This window comes from Dama dama, chromosome 21 (genome assembly GCF_033118175.1).
Source record: "Dama dama isolate Ldn47 chromosome 21, ASM3311817v1, whole genome shotgun sequence".
Classification (NCBI taxonomy): Eukaryota; Metazoa; Chordata; class Mammalia; order Artiodactyla; family Cervidae; genus Dama; species Dama dama.
In genome coordinates this window covers 44207296-44232999 of record NC_083701.1, presented here as the reverse complement: position 1 = coordinate 44232999, position 25704 = coordinate 44207296, and the positions used below count along the sequence as shown (strand labels likewise).

The 25704-nt window shown below is 43.6% G+C and overlaps 1 protein-coding gene and 1 long non-coding RNA gene across 3 annotated transcripts in view; one reads left to right on the top strand and one right to left on the bottom strand.

The window, feature by feature from the left end:
- Positions 1-987: 987 nt before the first annotated feature.
- Positions 988-2916, bottom strand: LOC133042328 (uncharacterized). The gene is made up of 2 exons (XR_009689472.1): positions 2754-2916; positions 988-1488 (listed from the first exon to the last, which is right to left on the bottom strand). It is a non-coding gene; the product is annotated as an uncharacterized LOC133042328 (long non-coding RNA).
- A 200-nt stretch (positions 2917-3116) lies between these two features.
- MAL2 (mal, T cell differentiation protein 2) overlaps positions 3117-25704 on the top strand; it is a 31221-nt gene continuing 8633 nt past the window's right edge. For both annotated transcript variants that reach the window (XM_061123561.1, XM_061123562.1), the window contains exons 1-2: positions 3117-3325; positions 18030-18200. In XM_061123561.1, the coding sequence (XP_060979544.1) occupies positions 3194-3325; positions 18030-18200 (303 nt within the window). In that variant the 5' untranslated portion in view covers positions 3117-3193. The remainder of the gene's footprint in view (positions 3326-18029; positions 18201-25704) is intronic.

Here is a 25704-nt window from a genome sequence, read left to right as displayed (position 1 = left end):
CTGGATAGATGGATGGTCCTGTTTTCTGTGAAACAAGTATTACTGGTTAGAGATCCTAAAACTCCTTGCAAAGCAGGAGAAAGTAGGGAAGGTTGCAATGGCTTAAATTTGTTTTCATACTTTGAATATATTATCTACTTGTGCCAAGCACAGAGATGGAGACAGTGAAAAGAAGCTATGGGAAAAAAAGTGAGAGAAGTGGGGGAGGGGCAGTGGAAGAAATTGACACCTCGGAATCCCTGACTAGATAACATGAATTAATAATGGAAACAAAAGTCTTAAGAGTAGAATCTGAGAGCAGATGCAGCTAATGGGTTGAACTCACACAGCAGAATATGTGGCAGTGTGGATAAATTTATAGTAAAGTACAAAATCGGAGGCAACACGTGAGCCAAACACAAGCATCTCTAAAATACCTTCCCACAAGCACGAGATGGATAGGGGAGCCAGAAATGAGAGAATTACGAGGGAGTGAAAGGCTGGTGGCCAATGGACTGAGAAACAAGACTTAGATGGATAGAAGACGTCAACATTCAAGCAAACAGAGTAGTGAAATTCCAAGCAAGAAGGTGGTCCAGGTGTGATTCAGGTGTTGTTCAGCTCATTGAAGATAGCAAGAAGTTGTAGGCAAAAAATTGTTGAAAATGTCATGAATATGAAGGATAACATTCCAAAACATGGAGTCTAAGAGAAGTCTGTGAGCAAGGTAAAGGTCATGTTGAGGATCAGTAAACCAGGGAAACAGGATGTGGAAAAATAGAAAAGTGAAGTTGTAAAGAGCTCACAGTCAACTGTATGCAGGAAGAGAGCAATGAGGGGCAGGGGTGAGATGAGTGCTTTTCTTTGATTCCAGCGCTGCTCCCTTCATTAGAGGGAAACTGGTGTCATCAAGAGTAAACAGATCATGGTAGTGGTCATGAGAGAAGAAAACCATTCTAGGGAGGAATCCATTTTTTAACAAATAATATGTCACAATAATAGAAGAGGTCTCAATGATATATTTTTTATTCCCCTTGTCATTGTGGAAGCAGGAAGAAAGCAGGTATAGTCCAGGATGGTAGGGGATGCATGGAACAAACAGCAAGGAGGGTTCTAGAAGGGACACAATGAACTTTTCCCCTTGGTGGTAATTTTAAACAAGCACGATTAAGACTCTTCTAAGTCACTGAGCATATTGGAAACTTCAAAGTCATTTCATGCTTTGTTGTTGTTCAGCCACTCATTTGTGTCTGACTCTGTGATGCCATGGGCTGCAGCACTCCAAGTTTCCCTGTTCTTCATCATCTCCTGGAGTTTGCTTAAACTCATGTCCATTAAGTCAATGATGCCTTCTCCTCCTGCCCTCAATCTTTCCCAACATCAGAGTCTTTTCCAATTTTATGCTTATTCATTGAAATTTTGGGGGTCCATCACTATAGCTGCCCATCCTCATGATGAATAATTTGAAGAGGTCTTCCTTTTGGACATACTTGAAGTGTTTACTGAGAGCTATTTGACAGAAAATAGAATAAAACAATCATGAAAGATCATTCCCTGACAGTCTGAGCCTGAAAACTCAAAGCAGGTAGAAAACTCAAAGTGGGTTCATTGATCAAACCAATGAAATTTCCTATTAGATAAATGCCACACATTAAGTATCAGGAAGTGATGACATGAAGAGGTGGGGACAATAAAAGATCTACACAAAAGGTTTCACTCACACCCTGTTTTATGGTTTCTACTCTGATGCTGCCACCACACCTATGAGTTTCGCTTAATATAATAAAGAGATAGAATGACTAAAATCTGATGACCAATGCATACAACTAAACAGGGTTCCTCAAAGGCTAAACCTGACAGACAAGATTAGTATTCAATTAGTGTCCGATGATCTTGCCTAATACTTTTTCAGCTTGCTCTACATGTGTTTGTATGTTGCTGTGTGTAGCTTTGCTTATCTTCAGCTGATCTTTGAAAAAATTTATCTCCTTCCATTTATTTTACTTATAAAATATTGACATTAAAACCAAATATAAAATGGGGATAAACTGGGGCATGGAATCCAAACCATACATAGAATCTTAAAAAAAAAAAAAAATCCTTCTAAGTGTTTAAAAGAAAACAGGAGGGTCTTCTCTGGTGGTCCAGGGTTTAAGAAGCCACCTTGTAACACAGGGGGCCTAGGTTTGATCCCTGGTGGAGAAACTAGGATCCCACATGACTCTGCAGCAAATAAGACCTCCTGGGGCAACTACTGAGCTCCTGCAAAACAAGGAAAGTTCCCGCATGATGCAGGAAAGATCCCCGGTGCCCCAACTGGGACCTGGTGCAGCTTTTAAAAAAACAGCAATTCATAAGTTTCAGTCAGGTGAAACCAATAAGTAAAGCTTTATGTGGAAAATACAACTTATGCAACTCCATGTGTACAAAACTGTGTGATGTGTGCATATGTAAAAATCAGAAAAATAGCCATCATCCTACCAGCTACCATTTAAAGAGTGCTTACTTTGGGTTTACCATTTTCCTGTTGCATCATGTAATTCAGACATCCATATGGAGCAGATCACCTCAATCCCATTCCACAGGTGAGCACACCACTGGCATGCAAAGCAGCGGGTTCCCTGCCCGACATCCGCTGCCAACAGATGCTGGCGCTGACCCATCTGACTCCACCAGGCGACAACGTCCTAGTGGTGTTTTTAAAATCCCACACGAGTCCCATTTAAAACTGATCCACTCCCCCTTTTCGGTGTGACTGATGACCTGGATTTTACCTTGAGTCACAGCTCCAAGACCTGACTTGTAGTTAAAGCGAGGAAAGTGGGACAGGGAAGCGGTGAGAGTTGAGGGGAGGAGAGGTGAAAGAGAACAGGTGGAAACTACGGGGAGGGAGACAAGGGGAGTAGGGAGGTGGAGCCAAGAGCGCTGGCACAGGGGACCGGGAGAGCGGGCGCAGGAAGAATCGGGCCGGGTGGCCGCCGCACCTGCGCACGTGACCCGCGCGGGCGCAGTGGCGGGGGCGCGCTCACCTGGGCCCACGTGACGGGGCGGGGCCCGGCCTGGCCGGGGACGGCGCGGCCACGCCCCCTCCCTCCGGAGCGGCGCGCCAGGACCCGGCGGGCCCGAGCGGCGGCGGCGGCGGCGGCGGCGGGAGCCCGGGAGGCGGAGGCGGGCGGAGGGAGGCGGCGGCGCACGGAGACGCAGCAGCGGCAGCATGTCGGCCGGCGGAGCGCCAGTTCCGCCGCCCCCGAATCCCGCCATGTCCTTCCCAGCGCCGCGGGTCACCCTGCCCGCCGGCCCCGACATCCTGCGGACCTACTCGGGCGCCTTCGTGTGCCTGGAGATTGTAAGTGGGGCAGCCTGGGCGAGGGTCGCGCCCTGGGTGGCGAGGACGGGCGGCCGCATCCTGACCCCCCGGGCGCTGTCTCCGTCTGCGCGGTACCCCGGCTCCCGTCCCCCGACGTGGCCTTCTCCGGCGCTCCTACCGGGGTCCTCCCGGTGCCCAGCGCAGCCCGCATCTGGGCGGCGGCGCCACCGCCCGGGCCCTCTCGCCTGGCACCTGTTACGCGGCCACCTGCTCCTCCGCTGGCGACAGAAATGGTCCTGGGAGAGCGATCAGGAGGCCCCGCGGGGCCGAGGATTGGGGACTTGAAGAGGAGACGGGCTATTTGGCTTTGGGGGTACCGTCGGAGACCTCGGGAGGCTTGCCCGGGGTGGCAGGCGCGCGGGGCTGGAGGCCTCGCCTGTTGCTACCTGCCATTTTATTGGGTGGTGCAAGGTGTAGCCGATGACTGGGTGACCAGGAGGCCGCCAGGATGTGGAAAGCGGGGGCGGGAGGTGCCAGGAAGAGGAGGAGGAAGGCTAAAGACCTGGGCACTTTTTTTGGTTTTGGTTTTCCCGTTTTGCCACTCTGAGCGCCCTTTGGATCGGGGAGAGGAGCAGGACCCAAGAAGCCGAGCAGGGGAAAGGTGAAGCACAGACGGTTGCCCTTGGTAGTAGCTTATCCAGTGACCTGAGGCTGGTAGGGGAAAGGTACAGACGTGGCTGTCAAGTTCCTCGCTTCCTGCCTTTGCGCCTCTCCCTTCCTCGTCTTTGAGACTCAGCCCAGTTCCTTGGGCTTAGGTGACCGTCGGGTCGTCCGGCCTGTCGTGCAGGCTTCTTGGGCTGCAGACTTGAACTTTTAAAACGGCGCATTTTATGGAGTTGGGAGGTTTTGAAGCTCGCTAGGAAAAATGTGCAAATATAAATTGGGCAACCTGAGGTTGCATCATGCCCTGAGAATGGCAAATACAGAGGGAAACGTTCTCGAGTCTGCGCCTTTTTCTACAGGCGGGTTTTGTTTGCTCGGTTTGGAGTTTTCCTTTCATACCCCTCACCCCATCCTTTGCGTTTGCATAACCTGGATTTGGGTCGCTTCGGTTTCACTTTTGTGCTTGCGGGGATGGGACGCCTGGTGAGCATTGGTTTTCCGCCCTATTGTGCTAAGGCACCCTAAGTTAGGTTTTAGCTCAGATTTGAATCTGAAAAAGGAGACAAGTTAAGTTCCAGGCTATAACATCAGTAATCGGATCGTGGCTTCGAGGCTGGAAGAGGCCGATTTAAGTCTGTGCCCAGTTTGGAAGTATCTGAATACGTGGGATGAGGGACGAGCATCCAGGTGAGAAGAGCCAGGAGAGGATGGCTTTGTGCGGGCTGCACCGCTAGGCCAAGGGAGACAGTGTAGATCAGTGAAGCCTGGCAAGAAAGATTTCACAGGTTCTGGGCCACTTGAGTTTGCTGTTCTTCAAACTCCAGTTATTTGCATAGCTCTGTCAGAAGTTTTTTGCCATATCCACTTGTTCTAGAATTTACAGATTGTGCGCTTAAATGCATTTACTTTCTGCACTTCAGTACCTTATCTTAGCCTCATCCTAAGCATTAAAAACATGAATTCTCAAATGTGATATGCTGGTTATATTTTTCTAATATTTATTCAAATAGATACTTGTAAATATATACATATGTATGTATATATAGTCTTCCCAGGTGGCGCTAGTGGTAAAGAACCTGCCTGCCAATGTAGGAGATGTGAATTCGATCCCTGGGTTGGGAGGATCCCCTGGACGAGGGCACGGCAACCCCTTACAGTAGTCTTGCCAAAGAATCCTATGAACAGGGGAACCTGGCAGGCTACAGTCCATGGGGTCACAAAGGGATGGACATGAATGAAATGACTTAGCAGAACAGAGCAGGTGTATGTATATGTAACGATATGTGACATACATATATGTATATATATGCAAAGAAGGCTTATCCCTGTGCTGTCAAATCACACACCATCTCAAGAACCACCTGTGTTTATGTGACACTTTCTGGAAACTCTGCTTCATTCTGAGGGAAAAAAAAGTGGAAAATGATTTATTCTATTTCCTCTCTCCCACCCCAGTATCCTCTTTATTTATCTAACCCAGTGGTTCTCAACTCCCGCCATACTTAATTGCTCAGGCAGATTTTCAAAATAGTCCCTAGGCCAGGCTAATTAAATCAGACTCTCTAGGGGAGCACCTCAAGTCCGTGAGGTTTTTCCAGAATCTCCCCAGAGGTACTAATGCAGTCTTGGCTGAGAACCACCAAGGGAGACCTTTATGGGGCTTTGTTGACAAGAAGCCTCTCACCCTGCTAGAACTTTTGCCTCGCTCCATTCCAGGAGAAGTCCCAGGCTTACAGAAATATCCAGTCTCTTTCCTCTTGTCTCTGCATTTTCTCTGGCTTCTTATCCCACAAGCCCTTCTGGGATCCTTATCTTATCGGAACGGCATCACTTCCGAAAGCCACTTACATTTAATTTTCACTTGTTATGGCCAAATACCTTGATAGGTTTAAATCTGAGCCCCCCATTACCTTTCACTTGATATCAACATCCCTCTTTCCCAACCCAATCCACGAAAAACAAAAGGACCAAAATATTTCAGTGGAAGTGGTGACCTTAGAGAAAGCAGAGACCACATTGGAACCAAACTATAGCTCCTTCTTGGCCCTCATCATGTACCACTTAGCGCTATTGGATTATGTGCTTTAAGAGAGCTGAGATGTAGACCTCCTTGGTTCCCTCTTCCTATCTAGAAAGTCCACACTGAGGACGTGCACAGATATGAGCAAAGGAGACACTTTTAAAGCACCTTTGGTCCTTGATTTCCTAATTTCCCTCTAATGTTCTGATCCCTTGAAATTGTTGAGCCTCCCATGGCTCCTCTTCAGAAATTTCTCTCTGTAAATTAATGTGAGAAGGAGTTCTAAACACTGCTGATTTCCTTTCTGGCGACCCCTTATTTGAGCTTCTGCCAAGGTTTCTAAATATGCCCAGACTCCTTAATTTTGACCTTCTATCAAACCTACTTGTCCTTGCAATTTCTTTATGTCCTAGTGCTGTCAAAACTAAACCCTTGAAAACTGAACCTGACAAAGACGGGCTGGGCTATCAATTGTTGATGAAACCATGATCTTGGAGTTCATGTCTCACACTAAACAGTAACTTTGCTCCGATAATTTGATTTCAATTCACCTTATGGTACCATATTCACAGTCTCTCAAGTGTAAGGCAGTTGTTGGGGAGATAACTCAGAAGATACAGGTATTGTCAGCCTCCAAACACCAGGTAATTTATAGTGCTGGGTTCCCAGGTGGAGATAGTGCAACTCTTAGACACCCAAGTTGTCCTCCTCTGGCATTTTGCACTCAGCTGTTCTTACCAACATGTGCTTGCTATGAAGAGTTTAATATTAAGTTAGTTTTGCAAAGCAAAGCTTTTTAGTTTAAGATGGGAAGCCTTCAAAGGTTATCATTTTCAAAATCTAATGCTTTGATTCTGTGGTCCCTGAATTAATGTTTCCAAATCATTCACCAGGTAATTAGTGAATATCTATTGTGCACAAGACATCATTCTAGGAACAAAGGTGTTTAGACCCTGCCTCACCTGAAAGAGCTTATAACCTAGTTGAGAGGATATGTCCCCAAATAACTACCATTCAGGTAATAAAGACTCAACCATGGAAAGTGAACTATAGGCAAAGCACTCCCCAGTCAGGTCTGTTTAGGAAGACGCCATTGGAGCATCTGAACTTTTGGGCTGAGCAAGCTGTTTCCTGTCCTTGTCCTTAATGAGCTTGTCTTGTATTAAAATAATGCACAAGAAGATCAGAAGTATGAATGTATTAAACATGGGAACAAGAGTAAAGGTCATTATCGTATTCAGTGTGTTTCACAGTTTCAGTGTTTAGGAAACCATCTGCATTCCCCAGGAAAATCCTGAACATCTCTCTTTATGTGAGATAGTCTAGGACTCTTACTCATAGGCTTCCAACTGCAGTGTTTAGGATGCCACAATCATTTTCATGTATTCCACAAATGACTAAGAACCAGCTATGTATCACACCTTCTTTTATGCCCTGAAAAGAGGATAATTAACATAACTCCTGCTCTTAAAAGAAATTCCTATACAGTGAAGTAAAAGCCAGGAAAGAATTATAATGCTATGTTTGAAGTGATAAAATTGGTTTATGAAAAGCACTGTTGAAAACCAGGGTGGAGTGCATCTGGACACTGGGAAGGTCATATCAGGCAGCTTCAGTGGGACGGTGACATTTGAGTTTAACCTGAAAGTATGAGTAGAGGTTCAATAGACAGGAAAAAAAAATGGGAAAGAGAATTCTAGGTAGAAAGGAGAATATGTGAAAACCCCAGAGACAAGAAAGACCATGGCATAGAGGTTCTGGCAACGATTAATATTTTTTGACGTGTGTTTTTTTACATGACTCATGGGAAGGTGGCAGGCGAGGAAAAAGGGCAGGTAGAGTTCAAGGTGTGGTTTGCTGAGAAATGATCAGCCAAGGCATAACATTTATTCTGTCTGTGATGGGGAGCTGCTGAAGGACAGAGATAAACTTGATCAGACTTGTGTTGTAGAAATCTTTGAGTAGTGAAGGTTGGTCATAACGTGGAGAGGTTGAAGGCAGGGATGATCGCCAAGGGGCTTATTGCAGTAGTTTGGATGAGGGATAATGCAAACCAGAAGTATGACAAAGAAAAGAAGCAGAGAAGAGACACAGACTTGATGTTTAGAAGGTCAACCATGATGTAAAGTTTGGACGTGGCCTGAAATGATCCTAGACCAAACTTGAGTATAATATATAACACAGAGGAATTATACCAGAAAAACAAAATGTTAATGAAAGGATGATGGGGAGGGATGGGCGATGCAGCAGGCATGTGCAGTCACGCAGATAAATCTATGGCAAGGATTTCAGGTTATTTTCAACCCACAGCTTTGACTGTAGATGGACTCACACATAAATGTTTGACTGTGTAGAGTTTTCCTCTCTCGACCAGAAAATAGATAATGGTTGCAAAAGGGACGTTGTGTGTCTACAGTGGTGAAGATGGGGCTATCTGTGGATATATTTCCCTGTGTTAAAAGGATTTTAATTCTTAAGTAAGATTTTTCCTTTGCCTCTGAGTTGAGAATCTCTATCCATGAGAAAGGAGTGTTTAAAACTTCATAAGAGAAAAAAAAAAAAGCCCCTGCCAAAGATTATTTTCAGCAGTCATTTGCCCTGATTGGCAGCTCCATAAGAAATAGGAAGAACTGAAATATGGGAAACTTTAAACCAATTTGCTGATAACCTTGACCTTGAGCTCCAAAGGAAAAGGTTAAGGAGAGGAGATTTGTCTTGTGGTGTCCAATAGAAATGTTGTACCTGGTGGTAGGCGCCGTGGATGGAGTGTATCTGCATTGATACAACTGAATAGGAAAGACTGTGTAATGACAGGAGACAGGAGCCAGGCTGGTGTACCCAGTACCACGCATGTGCAGTACTTAACAAACGCTGTGTGATTGCTCTGTAGGACAAACCGAAGAGTGTGTGAAAATATTTCAGAGAAACTGACTGGAGTGGGGAAGGGCAGCTTTGAAGTATGCCTGCTTAAAGTCTTGTCCAATTTCTTTCTAGAAGAAAGGAAACATTTTATTTAAAACATTTTTATTTATACTGTTGTGTGAAAATTGTATAATTCTTCATGTAGAATTCGTTCAAAGTGCTTTTCAGGTCTGTTATATTCTTCTACTTCTCTGTATATTCTTGCTATTAATTTTTGAGAGTTTGATATTGCAATTCCAACTAAAAATCTTAATTTATCTACTTAAAAAAGAATCATGATATATAGTGGAACTATATGTAATGTTGTTCTGTATTTTCCAAGTCTCCTGTCAATGTGTTATCATACTTTCATAATTAAAAAAAAATAAAATAATAAAAGAGAATGGTAAAAGCTAAATGGAAAAATCTAGGTGCTGTAGGTATTCACTGTAAAATCCAGTCTGCTTTTCTGTATGATTTTTTTTTTATAATAAAATATTGGCGAGGAAACAAAAAAATTTTTATTGAAATATAGAAAGTTGATTTACAGTGTTGTGTTAGTTTCACATAAACAGCAGAGTGGTTCAGTTATACATATATATAAGTATTGTTGCTGATGTTTACTCACTAAGTCACGTCCAACTCTTTGCGACCCCGTGGACTGTAGCCCATCGGGCTGCTCTGTCCATGGGATTTCCCAGGCAAGGATTGTGGAGTGGGTTGCCATGTCCTTCTCCATATATAAGTGTACATATTTTTTTACATTCTCTTCCATTATAGGTTATTACAAGATATTGAGTAGAGTTCCCTGTGCTATACAGTGGATCCTTATTGATGCCCTTTGTATAGTAGTGTATATATTTTAATCCCAATCTCCTAATTTATCCCTCCACACTTTCCTGTTTGGTAACCATAAGTTTCTTTTCTACATCTGTGAGTCAATTTCTGTTTTGTAAGTTCATTTTTATCATTTTTTAGATTCCACATACAAGCAGTGTCATATGATACTTGTCTTCCTCATTCTGGCTTACCTCACTTAGTATGATCATCTCTCGGTCCATCCATGTTGCTGCAAATGGCATTATTTTATTCTTTTTGTGGCTGAGTCCGTTGTGTGTATATACCACATCTTCTTTATCCATTCATCTGTCAACACAGATTCCATGTCTTAGCTATTGTTGATAATGCTGCAATGAATATTCAGGTGCATTTATCTTTTCAAAATATGGTTTTCTCAGGATTTTTGTCCAAGAGTAGGATGGCTAGATTATCTGGGAGCACTATTTTTAGTTTTTAAAGGAACCTCCATTCTATTCTCCATAGTGGATGTACCAATTCACATTCCCAACAACAGGGTAGGAGTTTTCCTTTTTCTCCACACCTTCTCCAGCACTTATTATTGCCCAGCTTCTAAAATGTCATGACTCTTCTTCAGCAGCTTGTAGTTTACTTGACTTTGCTGTGTCCTATTTTATGTGAAAAGGGCCATGCTCTTGAACAGTCACCACAGACAACATTCCTAACTTTTGTATAATAGCTTTCAGAAGAAGGGGGTAAAAAGAAAGATAAGAGGCAATGACTTGTACAGCCCTTGTTGATGCTGAAGCATTGATATTTTTGCATGAACATTTTAACCTGGAGGATAACTTGTTACCTATAAACATGTGAAAAACATATTTTAAAAATCAAGGGTGATTATAAATAAGAATAAAAAAGAGCCAGAACATACATCTCTCCTATAATATGGGCTTTCCATTTTAGGGTTTGTAGCAGCTATTTGAGAAACCAAAATGGAAGTTTAGGTCAGAATGGACAAGGAAAAAGTCTAATTCTCTATGACATTGTCAAATGTATTTTTAAATCTTTCAAATAAACTGAAATAGCAAATCCTCATTTGCATTAGGTCTTTTCTATAGATGTCATTTCGTGTTGCTTCTCAGAATTTGTCCTTTTTTTCCCTGATTAAAAACAAAACAAACAAAATGCTGTGACAATGTTTGCCTCTGAAAACTGTACCAGGGCTAGTCCAGGACCAGTTTGAATGGAAATCAGCATGGTGAGAAGGCAGATGGTGATTGATGGGAAGGAGCCAGGGTGGATGGGGCAAGGCATAAGACAAGCACTACTTTGGTCACTAGTTCCATGGCCATTGCAGTAGAATAGGTAAACTGAATAAAATCTTGGGCTCAACTGAAGAATTAGAAAGAAGATTGAAAGAGGGATCATGAGCTAGATTTCAAAAGGTGCCAGCTTCCCCATAACTTGCCACTCTATCTTGTACGAGGCTGTGGGTGTTGCCAATAATAACTTAAAAATTGAGAAGGACATGTTCCTGCTTCCCGAGTCTTCATGCCTATTTTTGAACACCCACCATGTACCAAGGAATGAGCCAAACTCCAGACAGCAGTGTGTTCCCAGCGCCTCAAGCTGCTCTTCTGGAGAATTGTCCTCTAGAACCATCTATTACACACAGTGGTGAGTTTCCATTAATTTCAAAGAGAATGCAGTTGAGCATCCTCAGTATAAAGTGCTGGCCTGGGTTCTGAGCATCCAGAGATGTTTAGGCAATGTGGCCCACTCTGACCTCACAATCCAGTGTGCAAAACATGCATGTGAGCCTCTGATTTCAACCAGTCAGGGAAGTCTTTCTGTTAAGACTTAGTAGCAGAGTGTTGTTATCCAGCAAAAAGTCTGAAGGCAGCATGCCGGGAAGAAGCATGGACCAGTGTGATGGCCTCTTCGTGTGCAGGGGAAGAGGGGCAGAGGCTGCAGTGCAGAGAGAGGGTGGCAGGGAGAGGAGCACTGCAGGGGAGAGGGTGGGCTTGGAGAGGCTGCCAGCAGTCTCCCCCATGCTGTCCCCACTGGACTGCAGTCACATCGTGAATGACTTTGCAGTTTTATGGGCTGCCTTGTAAATAGATCTATCAGTTATTGTATCTGTTGACTGAAGTATATGCCACTTAAAAAAATTCTTTGAAACACATGTTGTATATAAAACGGAGTTATAGGTGATCTATTCACTAGAAGATAAATAGTCTGAACTTGTTAAATGTCCTTTAACCATACTGTTTCATGTGCAGGAACCCGATTAGCCAGCATCCATTGAAATAGGAGAGATTATCAGGAAGATAAGGTGTTCTGAACTTTGGGAGGCCTTCAAACCCCTTTGTGATTCTGATGGACATTGAAGACTGTATATGACTGTATGCAGAAAAAATGCATATGCACTTACCTACCCAATTTGATATGATTTTGGAGAATCATTCTGGCCCTTTACCCCAAGTCAATCCGTGGCCAAATTACAAAAACTGCTCTGGAATAAACATTAGACTTTTGGGGGCTGGACTAGCATAATGTTAAGACTATATGTTCAGATCCCAGGTCTACCATTTATTAACTGTATAATTTAGAGCAAGTTATTAATGACTCTATCTGGAATAGTTTATCTATAAAATGGGAATAATAATAGTGCTTATCTCTCAGTGTTTGTAAGGCTTAAGTTGGTGCAAATAAAACCCTCAGAACAGTGCTTGGAACACAAGAGCTAGGTAAATACTAGCTCATATTTCTCTTAACCTCATCAGCTTTAACCTCATACTCAAGCTAACTCTGTAAGCTAGGTTGGGAGATGTTTTTTTCCTCTAGGCATTCTGGTTTTTTCATTCCACTGATATAAAGTGATGAAATGTCCAATATGTAAATAGTAGGAAAATTGGAAAGAGAGGGTTATGCATTACATACAGAAAGTTCGCAATATTGAAGTGTTTCTCAGGATTGGCAGTCTGATCAGCCCTTCATACCTTTAGCTTCACTTACCTTTCCCTGGTCTCATTCCAAATATTGACTGAAAATAGGTCAGCATAGGAATTGGCCTGTTTATTTAGTGAATAATAAGAGTATACTAAGATGAAGGTGTCAAAGTGATTTGGAAATTATTAGCTAAGTTGTCGGAGGGCATGTTTAAAAGCACGCTGTTAGGAAATAAGTGACATTTGAAAAGAAAAAGGGTGTTTGCAAAAGGAATCCTTTGGGGACATAGGAAGACCATCCAAATAGAAGCCAAGTTGAGAAGTCTGTAATCCATGCAGCCAGAATTACTGGTTACTCAAGACCATGGTTTCCCGTGGGGTTACGTATTTTTGTCCATCCACAGTTTCTAGTGAAAACATGTTTTAGCTCCAACTGTGAGGGTTCAATTTGGTGTGATGTGTGGATGAATACTTGCACGGTTTTCTTATGGCAAGGCTTCAGCCAGGTCACACCCTCTGGCCTGCAGGAGCCAAACTGAGTGATGAGCATAGACTAGACACAAAGGAGACCGTGGGTTTAGGAATGGGTAGCAACTTAAGTCACGGCAGCTTGGGGTGTATTTGAGCACTTAAGGTGTGTGCCAAGGACACTTAAATTTGAGCTCAGGAGACAAGGGGTAAGAGGGGAAGACTGATACCTGCTTGAAGAGATATTTACTTTTGCATTACCTGGAAGTCAGCTTATCTTCTTGTCAGGGCTGAGATTCAAAGTCATGAGCCCTGACTTTATTCCTGGAAGAAATTTCAATAGGTGGTGCCTTAGGGAGTCTTGTGTGTAATTATCAGTCTTTTTAGGACACCAGAGAGTGGTGGAACGCCATAATAGACAAGAGGTCAGAAGTGGACTCAGATCCAAGACACACACACCGCCAGTGAACTGGCATTCCCCACTTCTTCAGGCCGTGTGCATGCTCCAGTGGCTGCAAAATGTTACCAACTGTTCTCCCTCAGATTTTAACCACTTTTGTGTTCTGCTTTTCACTTCTAAAAACTAAGCTCCCCTCAGAGTCACCTCTACTGAACAAGGATGCTGATAATTAACGTGGCTGGTAAATACTCTGAACTAAGGAATACCTAGAATCAGGTGAAGAGAATATACTCAACATTGGTCATGTTAGTGAAGGCTCAGTTTTTTGTTTTTTTTTAAGTGGGAGCCATATTTGGATGCTCAGAAGAAGAGTAGCTTTTGGCAAAAAGAAGAGGTAGGGTATTGTGGAGTAAGGAGAAATACTGTGTCAAGGCCCTGCAGACCTGTTCACCAATGTGACAGTCTTGCAGTGAGGAAGGTGCATCTCCAGAGTGGGCTTAACTCTCTTCTCTAGCCCATCCCCTACCTACTGCGGTGAGCAAGACTTAAATCTGGGTTTCACAGAATCTCTGATCTAAGGATGTAGAGTGTCGGGGGTGTGTGTGCATGCGCACGTATGCAAAAAGCATTTGTGAAGGCGGGGTGGGGGAGGCATTCATACACCTTTCTGCCTCCTCTCCCCTCTTTCCAGCCATACCCACATCACAGATAGGAGCGCAAGTCTGTTCTCTTCTCATATACACACTTGGTTCCCTTTCCTAGCCTTTGAGGTATGGGAAGGACAGTGGTTTCGAGTCTGGCAAGAACAGTTCATCTCTACTGTGTCACGTTAGCATCCCCAGTCACCGCCCTCATCTGCCTTGCAAGCCTGCTTCAGAGCCTGCCTCCCCGGCCTGCCTTCTGGATTCCTCCCCTTCTGCTCCTTCTCCCCTCTCCCCATCTCCCGGAGCGCGCAGTGTTGAGCTCTTTTTATAGCACTCACCACAATCTGCTCCTGAATCAGATTTGATGGTGTCTATTTCTCCCTTATTTAGAGCTCCTGGAGACAGAACCTTGCCTTTTTTTTTTCACCTCTTTTCTCAGTGTCCTTCTCCAGTGCTTGGCAGCAGATTCGAGGCTGGCCAGTTTGAGGTCCAGTCCAGGTTTATGACATGTTATGCTTAATTCCAAGAGATCATATAGCGTCTTCTTTAGAGGTGTCACGTGATCATAACCTCTGTATTGAATAATGATGCTTATCCTTCTGAGTTTGCCTGTCCCCAATGGACAGTGGCACGTTGTTCTTTATTATTCTTTATTTTGGCACCTGGAGTCTTAAGAAATGATTCTTGAATTAATAGATATTTAGTGGTGATGTATATTTCATAAACAGTATTTAAAATAATGTTGCCTATTTGTATGGGGGGAGTAAAAACAATGTACCAAGAAGAAGAGGCTGAGAAAAAAGAAAAAATGCAAGATCTCATCGCCTTCAAATATGTATTAAACAGTAAGAAAGAGCAGAGAATCTTTTACCAGGAACACTGTTTCTTTCACAGTTACTAAGGTTATGGTTGCATTTTTAAAAAATATGTATTAATATTCATGACTTAGATTTACTTCATAAAACTTTCCTGGTTGATTGTTCATGTTTGTTTTGGAATTAGCACTTGAGATATAACAACATTATTATCTATTTATTAGACTGGCTTTTTCATTATTATTGTTCAAGTGATAACTTAGACTTTCCAAAATGGTTTTCAAAGTACTAATGCATTGTGTGGGCCTCTTTTTTTTTTTTAGAAACTTAATGCTTGTATTTTTAATTTCTAATGAGCAAGTTGGATATTATCTAGCAAGATGCACATGATTATGGCTTTTTTTTTTTTAGTATTTGGTGCTCCAGTTGTTCTCCCATGGGAAACAAGAGCTTGCTTGTTCATGAAGCAAATATCTGAGAGCCTTCCATATGCCAGACATAACCTGCTTCTGTGACGTCACTTATATTGTGGTATTGTGTGTGGGGCTGGGGATTGATTCCCACTTGCCTGTTCGTGTCTCTAGGATACATCTATAACTTAGGTTTTTCATTGCCAAATTTGGCACAGTGCCTGACTGACAGTTAGGAAAGAGTTAACATGTAGATAAATAAACGATATTAGATACAGAGACATATAAGACAGACTGCTGCCAAGAACGTCTAGTAGTACAGTTGGACTGAAAGCCAGGGGCATTAATTATTAATACAGTGTTTCTCATCCATGTAACAAATCCACAATAGGGAGTTCGCCCAGAGGGCTGGAAGATGGCCTGAATGTGGGATGGCACTCAGGAAAGACCTTCTGGTTGATGTGCTATCCAGGGTGAGCTATGCATGGGCGTTTCTCAAGTACACATAGGGAAGGAACAATATTCTGGGCCAACATAAGTCAGGTCACTCAAATGTGGAAGAGCTTTGTGGACTGTTCATTTCTTTTGCTATGAGGTAACATGCGAAGAGTTGATTCATTGGAAAAGACCCTGATGCTGGGAGGGATTGGGGGCAGGAGGAGAAGGGGACGACAGAGGATGAGATGGCTGGATGGCATCACCGACTCGATGGACTTGAGTTTGAGTAAACTCCAGGAGTTAGTGATGGACAGGGAGGCCTGACGTGCTGCGACTCATGGGGTCGCAAAGAGTCGGACATGACTGAGCGACTGAACTGAACTGAACCGAAGATGTGAGGGGCTTAGTGGCAAGAGACAAGTATGAAAAAGACAGGTTAGCACATAAAGGGCCTGGAATACCCTGTAAAGTATGTGTAGCCTTTATCTCACTCTCTCTCTTTTTGTGGCCGTGTGACATGTGGGATCTTAGTTCCCCACCAGGAAGGAGTTTTAACCACTGGACACCAGGAAAGTCCCTAGCCTTTATCTCTTTGGTGGTAGCATGGAGGAGACTGTTGTCAGATTCATAAAACTGTCTTCACCCGCTCACTCCTCCTCCTTCTCCTCCTGTGTTTTCTCACTCACTGCTACTTGCCCCAGCCATAAATCTGGGTATTTTCCTTATCTGTTCTTTTGCTGTCATGTGCCAGCCTGTTGCTCCATCACCCTGAGTTCTGCCCTTCAGCTCTGCCAGGCTTTTTCTCAGCCCCCCTGCCCCAAATCATCTCAAGATTTACCTCCTGCCCTGAAACAACCTCCTCTGCCCTCTGCCCTTCTCCCTGGCACTGTCCTTTGAGTTGTTGCTTCTAGGCAGTGTTTTCTGACTTCTCACATCTGGGTTTAGCGCCCAGCGTTTGCCCAGTTGTGCCACATGTGAAGCAGCATTTGAGAGACTTGCTTAATTTCCTCTTTCATATAAGACACTGTGAATTCTGTGATAGCTGAGACCATCATTTACCATTTTATGCCTTGCACCCGGCACAGTGCCAGACAGTAGGTATTTATTGAATATTAGGTGTATAAATATCTAAAGTTCTTATTCTCATGTCCAACACATAGAAGAGCATCAGTAAGTGATGAAAAATTTTATTGTTTTCTGTCATGTACAGTGGTGGTGGTTTAGTTGCTAAGTCGTGTCCAACTCTTTTGACCCCGTGGACTGTAGGCTGCCAGGCTCCTCTGTCCATGGGATTCTCCAGGTAAGAATACTGGAGTGGGTTGCCATTTCCTTCTCCAATCATGTACTGTAGCTACAGCTATTCAGTTAGTTAGCATTTAGTCGCTCAGTCATGTCCGACTCTTTGCGACCCCATGGACTGACTGTAGCCCGCCAGGCTCCTCTGTTCATGGAATTCTCCAGGCAGGAATATTGGAGTGGGTAGCTGATCCCTCCTCCAGGGGCTCTTCCCAACTCAGGGATCAAACCCAGGTCTCCTTCACTGTAGGCAGGTTCTTTACCATCTGAGTCACCATGTATAGGCAATAATCTCACCTGTGTGAATAGGTCATGATAAGGACTGAAGCATGGCCATGAAAAGTGACAGGTTAGAAATTTATGGCTGATCTTTGCTAACAGTCTCTCTGAGAAGTGGTGAGAGCAGAAGCCAGTAGATGGTCATAAGGAGAGGAGGTGTAGAGGTAAATGTGTAAAAAGGGTGAACTGAAAAGAGAAATCCTTAGAGAGGAACATAGAGAGGCACCAAGGTCAAAGGGAAATACTTAAACTTTTTTTGGGGGTGGGCATAGTTGATTAACAATGTTGTGTTAGTTTTAGTGTATAGCGAAGTGATGCAGTTATATAATACACAAACATATATTTATTCTTTTTCAAATTCTTTTAAAGAAAAATACTTTTAGATGGTGAAAGCATGCTGAGCCTGGTCATAGGCTGAGGACAAGAGTCCAACAGAAAGGCAGGTTCAGAAATAGATGTGGAGTCAGATCAGGCCCCCAAGCAGAAGCTCTGGCTTGCAGCTGAGAGAAGGCATCTCTAGTAGTGATGGAGACAAGTCACTGGCGGGGTTTCAGGAGCACATGCAGGGGCCTGGGGAGGAGCTAAGGCAGCGAGGAAGCCTGATGCAGGCAGGTCCGGTTCTGTGCCCAAATCTGTCACTGTGTTTCTTTTCCCCTGCAGGTGTTCGGAGGACTCGTGTGGATACTCGTCGCCTCCTCCAACGTTCCTCTACCTCTGTTGCAAGGATGGGTCATGTTCGTGTCTGTGACAGCTTTCGTCTGTTCCCTTCTCTTCCTGGGCGTGTTCCTCTCTGGCATGGTGACTCAGATTAATGCCAATTGGAATTTCCTGGTAAGGGATCTTTATATCTCTTTCCAGAAAATGCGAGAAACTTATGAGTATCTTGTTCTGTCCTGAGATGCCAGATCTCTGGTTCTATCCATTGCCTCTAGTGGGAGAGGAGAGGTCAGAGCACAGGGGCTGCTGTGTTGCCGTGTGGCCGGCCCATCTGGACAGCAGGGTCCCAGTTTGTGCAATTCCGGCATTGACATAACTCAGCCATCTCTCTGTTACTCCCTTATGAGTTAGACAACCTTTCTGCAAAGACGGTTTTGTTGTGTACAACAAATGAATCACATTACAGTTATTGAACTGTTGAACAGATGCTTTTGGGAGATGGATGCTATGCTATTTATCTTAAAGTTTTCCATTGATTCCTGCTTCAGATACCAAATACATATATTCTTTTCAGAAAATAAGTATCTCTATATTCTACTCTTCAGAAAATTTAGAAAAGCCAAGGGGATATTTTGTATTTATTTTCAATGTCTGTCCTAGATTAGCAAGAGTAGATACATTCAAAGAAATGAATTTGCAGTTGACACCATTTTAAAAATTATTATACCATTATATTGGGTCAACTTACATTTCCTTTTTCTCGTATCATGTAGTCAAATCTCTTTCGTGCTTGTGGTCATTCATTCTCTGGGGTTATCTATAAATGGCCCAGTGGAACATGAATGGCAGTTCCTCTGTGATCAGTTTAATAAGGTTCATGAAGAACCACCACTAGGTTTCTTTCACACTTTGGCAGTTAGAAACTTAAATCAGACCTTCAGTCACACTTTGTGTATGTTTCTTTCGAGTGTGATAGTGTTTTATTCAGCAGCAAGAAAAAATATTTGTTCTTGTCTTGTTTATAGACCATACTGAGGAGCATCATCTCAGATGTTATCAGCAGTGAAGTCTAGCAAATGTGACTGCCCTTTCAGTCAGCCAGGGCCAGCTAAGGAGGACTTGAAGTGCGATGGTTATAATCCTGCCCAGGCTTTGAGATTAGTTGGATCTGCTTACTAACCAAGTAGCCTTGGGCAAAATACTGAGCCTCATTTCTGTAAAATGATAGTAATAATACTAGCCTCACCAGATGTTGTTAAGGAACAATGGAATTCATGTATTGTAAAATGTTCAGCTTATAGTAAGTGATCAGTAAATCATCAAACTCCTTAAACATGTTGAGGCTTGCAGTTTGAAACTTATAAAGTCCTATTTCCTAGGTTGCTGATACAATGTATTTCTGCATGTTTGCCTTGATTCTCATTAATGATGAGAAAAGATTTCTAACTATTGCTCAAGGAAGATCAAAAATCCCTATTTAAGTTATAAATATTATAGATGCTTTATCGCCTTTTTCTAAATGCCTGACTTTCTTATAATAACGCATGAATGAATCAGTCAATCCTTCATGTTGGAGAGTGCTACCAAGCTCTTTTAATATCAGACTTGAAGATGGTAATTGGCCAATATGTACCAGCAGACCAGCTCTACTGGTACTTTGGTACTAGTTAATATATAGATTTTACCCTAACCTACTGCCTCTTCCTAATCCCTATAACCTGACCCTTTCTTTGGGACCTTCCTGGACCTCCTAATAGCTCAGCAAATAAAAAGTCAACATCTGGAAGAGTAGTGAGTCTCCAGGATCCTGCAATGCTCAGCATTATCTCTAACTGGTTGAGGCATATGTCCTACCAATGTTTAAATATGTTTCTGATATCACTCCTGGTTTTATTAGATGTACGTTCATATCCTATTTTTCTCTTTTGCTCATATTGAGCCTTATCTTCGGTATTGAGCCCAAGCATTAATATTGTTTCTAAATTTACTAGGTTTAATTAGGTTTTCTAAACTTGTATTTCTTCCCAATTTTTTTTGCATTGTATCTGATATTCATACAATAAAACATGTTTTTTTTTTTTTTTTTTTTTTAATTAAACCACTTTATTAAAGGGAGAGTTGAAATGAACCAGTCTGTTCTGTAAGTCACCTGCAGAATTCATCTTATAGGTTTTTAGTTAGAGTAGTCCACTTTTCGGAGAAGACAATGGCAACACACTCCAGTACTCTTGCCTGGAAAATCCCATGGGCAGAGAAGCCTGGTGGGCTGCAGTCCATGGGATCGCTAAGAGTTGGACACAACTGAGCGACTTCACTTTCGCTTTTCACTTTCATGCATTGGAGAAGGAAATGGCAACCCACTCCAGTGTTCTTGCCTGGAGAATCCCAGGGACGGCGGAGCCTGGTGGGCTGCCGTCTAAGGGGTCGCACAGAGTCGGACATGACTGAAGCGACTTGGCAGCAGCAGCAGTCCACTTTTACTGAGAGAAAGCTGGGGACAGCAACACAGAGTACCCAGTATGGTGGTTATTAGTACCATCTTGTCATATAGTGGGTGTAGTTTCACAAAGCCAACTCTTGCCTTTAAGAAATTTGCTTATATTCTTACATAGTATTTAGAAAGGGCACCCTTTCCCCTCTTCTTTTGTGATTTTCTGCATTCTTAGTCATTTCTGACCACATGGTTGCTTTTGATAGGTTTTGTAATTTATTTCGTACACTCAGCCAGGAGAATTTTTGAGCCATGTGTATCATGCAGTCGTCACCAGATGGTAACAATTTTTAATTGCTGCCTTCTGGAGTTGTTAAACATTAATTGCTTAAAAAATTATTGCTTCCCCCCATGATAATTGTTTACTGTCTGTCACCTGTATGCCATGCATGAAGGAAGCAAGAATGCATTTTGATAGAGAAATTATTTTCTAGACCTGTTCATTGTGGGATGTTACCTACAATACATATACCTTCTCTGATCATGAGATTTCATTAGCATTCATGACTGATGTCTTCAGTATTTTTTCTAGTTTTGGTGTAAATGGTGAAATAACAATATAATATGTTATAACATATATTGGACTTCCCAGGTGGTGCTAGTGGTAAAGAATCTGCCTGCCAATGCAGGAGATGCAGGTTCGATCCCTGAGTCAGGAAGATTCTCTGGAGGAGGAAATGGCAATCCATTCCAGTATTCCTGCCTGGAAAATCCCATGGACAGAGGAACCTGGTGGGCTATAGTCCATGGGGTCACAAAGAGTCAGACATGACTGAGAACACACACATATACACGTACACACAATAACATACAGTAAGTGCTAAAAACTTGCCCCCTTCTAATTTGGAGAAAGAAGCAGATTTTAATTTTGAGATGGTTTTTCTTATTGTGTTTGATGGAGAAGTAATAATACCATTTCAGTTCAGTTCAGATCAGTTGCTCAGTCATGTCTGACTCTTTGCGACCCTGTGGACTACAGCACGCCAGGCTTCCCTGTCCATCACCAACTCCCGGAACTTGCTCAAACTCATGTCCATCGAGTTGATGATGCCATCCAACCATCTCATCCTCTGTCATCCCCTTCTTCTCCTGCCCTCAATCTTTCCCAGCATCAGGATCTTTTCCAATGAGTCAGTTCTTTGCATCAGGTGGCCAAAATATTGGAGCTTCAGCTTCAGCATCAGCCCTTCCAATGAATAATCAGGACTGATTTCCCTTAGGATGGACTGGTTGGATCTCTTTGCAGTCCAAGGGACTCTCAAGAGCCTTCTCCAACACCACAGTTCAAAAGCATCAATTCTTCGGCACTCAGCTTTCTTTATAGTCCAACTCTCACATCCGTATGTGACTACTGGAAAAACCATAGCTTTGACTAGACAAACGTTTGTTGGTAAAGTAATGTCTCTGCTTTTTAACATGCTCTCTAGGTTGGTCATAGCTTTTCTTCCAAGGAGCAAGTGTCTTTTAATTTCATGGCTGCAACCACCATCTGCACTGATTTTGGAGCCCAAGAAAATAAAGTCTCTCACTGTTTCCATTGTTTCCTCATCTATTTGTTGTGCAGTGATGGGACCAGATGCCATGGTCTTAGTTTTCTGAATGTTGAGTTTTAAGCCAGCTTTTTCTCTCTCCTCTTTCACTTTCATCAAGTGGCTCTTTAGTTCCTCTTCACTTTCTGCCATAAGGGTAGTATCATTTCACCTGACTTTAAACAGGAGATATCACATTTATTTTCCCTTTTCTGAGAGGTGGAGTGGTAAGGAAAGATCTATGTTAGAGAAATAAAAGATATCCCCTGAAAAAATGGTCCTGTACAATTTTAAAGGTTTCCCTTTATTGTGCAGTGTGTAGCTGGCACACATGTGATCACTTGCCTAGTGTAGAAATCACTTGATATCTTAAAATGTCCTGAGCTTTGTTTTCTGTTGTCACATTTATTTGCCTGTTTGACCTTATGGAAAACTAGTGTTGTCCTCATTTTTACAAATGAGAAAATTAAAGCTTGGAGTGTCTGTTATCCTTTTTTCATGCTGCCATTGTGTAAAAGAAGATCCCTCTATATACAGTGTAGTTTTTTTCTTTTTTAATAGTTAGTGAAAGTTTGATCCTGAGCCGAGAAGCAAAACATGACCTGGACATAAGACTGTGGGAGAGAGTAACTTGCTGCTGAAAAGATTCAGGCTGTAGTTGAGGCTGAGTTTGCTGGTGTTGAAGGCAGATGAGCTACACTCTGGGGTGTGTGAGTGTTGGGAAGATTGGCAGAGAAGCAAAAGTATGTGAAGAAAACTCAGAAAGAGGATGGGCTCCTCCGCTAATGGAGGAGTGCCAAGGGCTTCGGGCAGGTGGTCCACAAAGGGTGGTCCCTCCCCCGCGGCACTGTCATCACCTGGGAACTTGTTAGGAATGCAGATTCTCAGGTTCCACCCAGACATGTAAGTCAGAAATTCTGGGGTTGGGGCCCAATAGTCTGTTTTAACAAGCTTTTCAAGTGCTTCTCATGCACACTCACCTTTGAGACCCTCTGACTTAGAATAAATAACCTTCATTGTCCAAAACAATGAGCAAAATTGTGGAAGACCTTCGTGCGCACATCCCACACAGAGCAGGAACTGGAATAAGATATCCAGAGTGGCCAAATATAAACACAGGTGTGGCTGTCCAGGCAAGGGTGGAGGGAGATAGACTGAGCACCTAGTGTGTGCCTGATTCTTCCTGAGGCTCTCAGAACCGACGGTGAATGAGGTGGGACTGGGAGCGGGTCTCAGGGTTTGTTGGAGTGGACAGTAGCAGTGAGGAAATGATTATGCAGCTGACGCAAGAATTGTGTCTGTACTCAGTTGTTCAGTCACGTCCAACTCTTCTGCGACCCCATAGACTGCAGCCTGCCAGGCTCCTCTGTCCATGAAGTTTTCCTGGCTATAGTACTGGAAAATGAAAGTCACTCAGTCGTGTCCAACTCTTTGTGACCCTAGGGACTGTACAGTCCATGGAACTCTCCAGCAGAATACTGGAGTGGGTAGCCTTTCCCTTCTCCAGGGGATCTTCCCAATCCAGGGATTGAACCCTGGTCTCCTGCATTGCAGGAGGATTCTTTACCAGCTGAGCCACCAGAGAAGCCCAAGAATATTGCAGTGGGTAGTCTGTCCCTTCTCTAGGAGATCTTCCCAATCCAGGGATCAAACCTGCATCTCTTGCATTGGCAAGCAGATTCTTTACCACTGAGCCACCTGGGAAGCCTGATGCAATAATTATGTTAGTGGCCAAGAAGGGAATGAGAATAGCATATATATATATATATATATATATATATATATATATATATATATATATATGTCATCTCCAGGCCACTGGGACGTGGATTCTAAGATGGATTTTGAAGTACAAGGGTTTTTGTGTTTTGTTTTGTTTTATTTGAGGGAAAGGGGAGGAAGCAACACCTTTAAAAGAAGAAAGATGTAAGATAAAGCAAAGAAGTCTTAGAGTGTGACAAAGTCCTGGCCAGCCTAGTGTGAAGCTTCAGAGCACAGCCTTCCCTTTCACTCTTGTGTTGGTGAAAGTGGCCAGGTACCAGTGTCCACGCTGCACCATCACCAGCTGTGGGCTGCCAGAGAAGAACATGGGCTTAGCTCAGTCTCAGCAGTAGATTCCAAATCCACTGAAGCCAAAGCTGTCAGCTGACTGTGGTCCTCACAGTGGAATGTCAGGTTATGTGTGTTAGAAGGGACACACATGCATCCGGATCTCTTCTTGCACCCCATGGATCCACCCCACCATATATGTGTGGGGCGTTGCTCCTCCAAGGTCTCAGTGTACCTCTCTTCCTAAAGCAGAGCTAGAGAGGCTACAGAGACAAACTGCAGCCCCTCTGACTGGAGCTGGCCTCAGAGCCACAACTAGTCCCGATCACCTCCCCGGCTCCACTGACCGTTTTAAACTCCTCTTGCTCAGCACTTCACATCTGCTGGTCTCTTCGGTTTACCTGGTGGTATAACCCAATCCCTTCCGCCTGAAGGACTGTAAGCCTTCTAGTAACTATAGCCCTTTCAGGCCAGTGTTGCTCCATTTTACGCACAGTTGGGCAAGAGGAGTCTAGGACCCCAAGTAGAGCACCCAAGTTCCACATAGTCTCCTTCCCGCCCTCCTGAGTATCAGCAGCCACACCTTCTCTCGTCAAGATGGTGACCCCTCCCCTCACCTTTTGATGCCTGAGCACAAAGAATCCAAAGCACCCAGGCAGCAGCTGTAGCTCACGGTCAATGGGCTGCTTGCCGGATCCTCTAGCAAGAGTACACCCCCCGGAGTGGGACCTCTGATCATGCAGGGTCCAGAGTGCAGGGGCAGCAGTTAAAAAAGTCTTTCACGAGGTCACTGGGAGTGACGATGGTAAGAGGAGAAACTCCTTCCACCCTTGGTTCCCACTGTTCCCATGGGGACAGGACACCATGTTGAAAACTCTTCTTCATGGTACCTACTGCATCCCGAAGTATGGCCACACATCCTCACAGGGTGGTTCCTCCAGGCCGTGCCTTCAGCCAGCCATCCCCGCGTGCGGTCAGGCCAGCGGGTCCTAGATGGTGCAGGATAGGAAACAACTCAGGGTCGTGGGCCCTCTGCTGAGAAGTTCGTCCCTTGGTCAGATGTTGTTTTGAGTGGATGCCAATAAATCAGGCATATTCTATAAGTCCCTGGACAGTGGTAGTGGCTGAGGTTCTGCAGAGAGGAAAAACAAATCCATACTCACAGTGAGTGTCCATTTTGTGAGAATAAAACTTTATGCCTCCCAGGAAGATGGGAACTGAGTTTCATCAGCTTGATACCAGGTGAGAAGAGCACCATGTCAGGGTCTCAGAGTCAGTCTCTGTTGCTGGCACATTTAACATTCAGAAAAGGCAGGAGGTAGGTCAGCTTTTCATACTGTTCATGGGGTTCTCAAGGAAAGAATGCTAAAGTGATTTTCCATTCCCTTCTCCAGTGGACCATGTTTTGTCAGAACTCTCCACCATGACCCATCTGTCTTGGGTGGCCCTACATGGCATGGCTCATTGAGTTAGACAAGGCTGTGATCCTTGTGATCAGTTTGGTTAGTTTTCTGTGATTGTGGTTTTCATTGTCTGGCCTCTGATGTATACGGATAAGAGGCTTGTCAGCTTTGGCTGTTGGGAGTCTGCACTATTGGGCCGTGACATA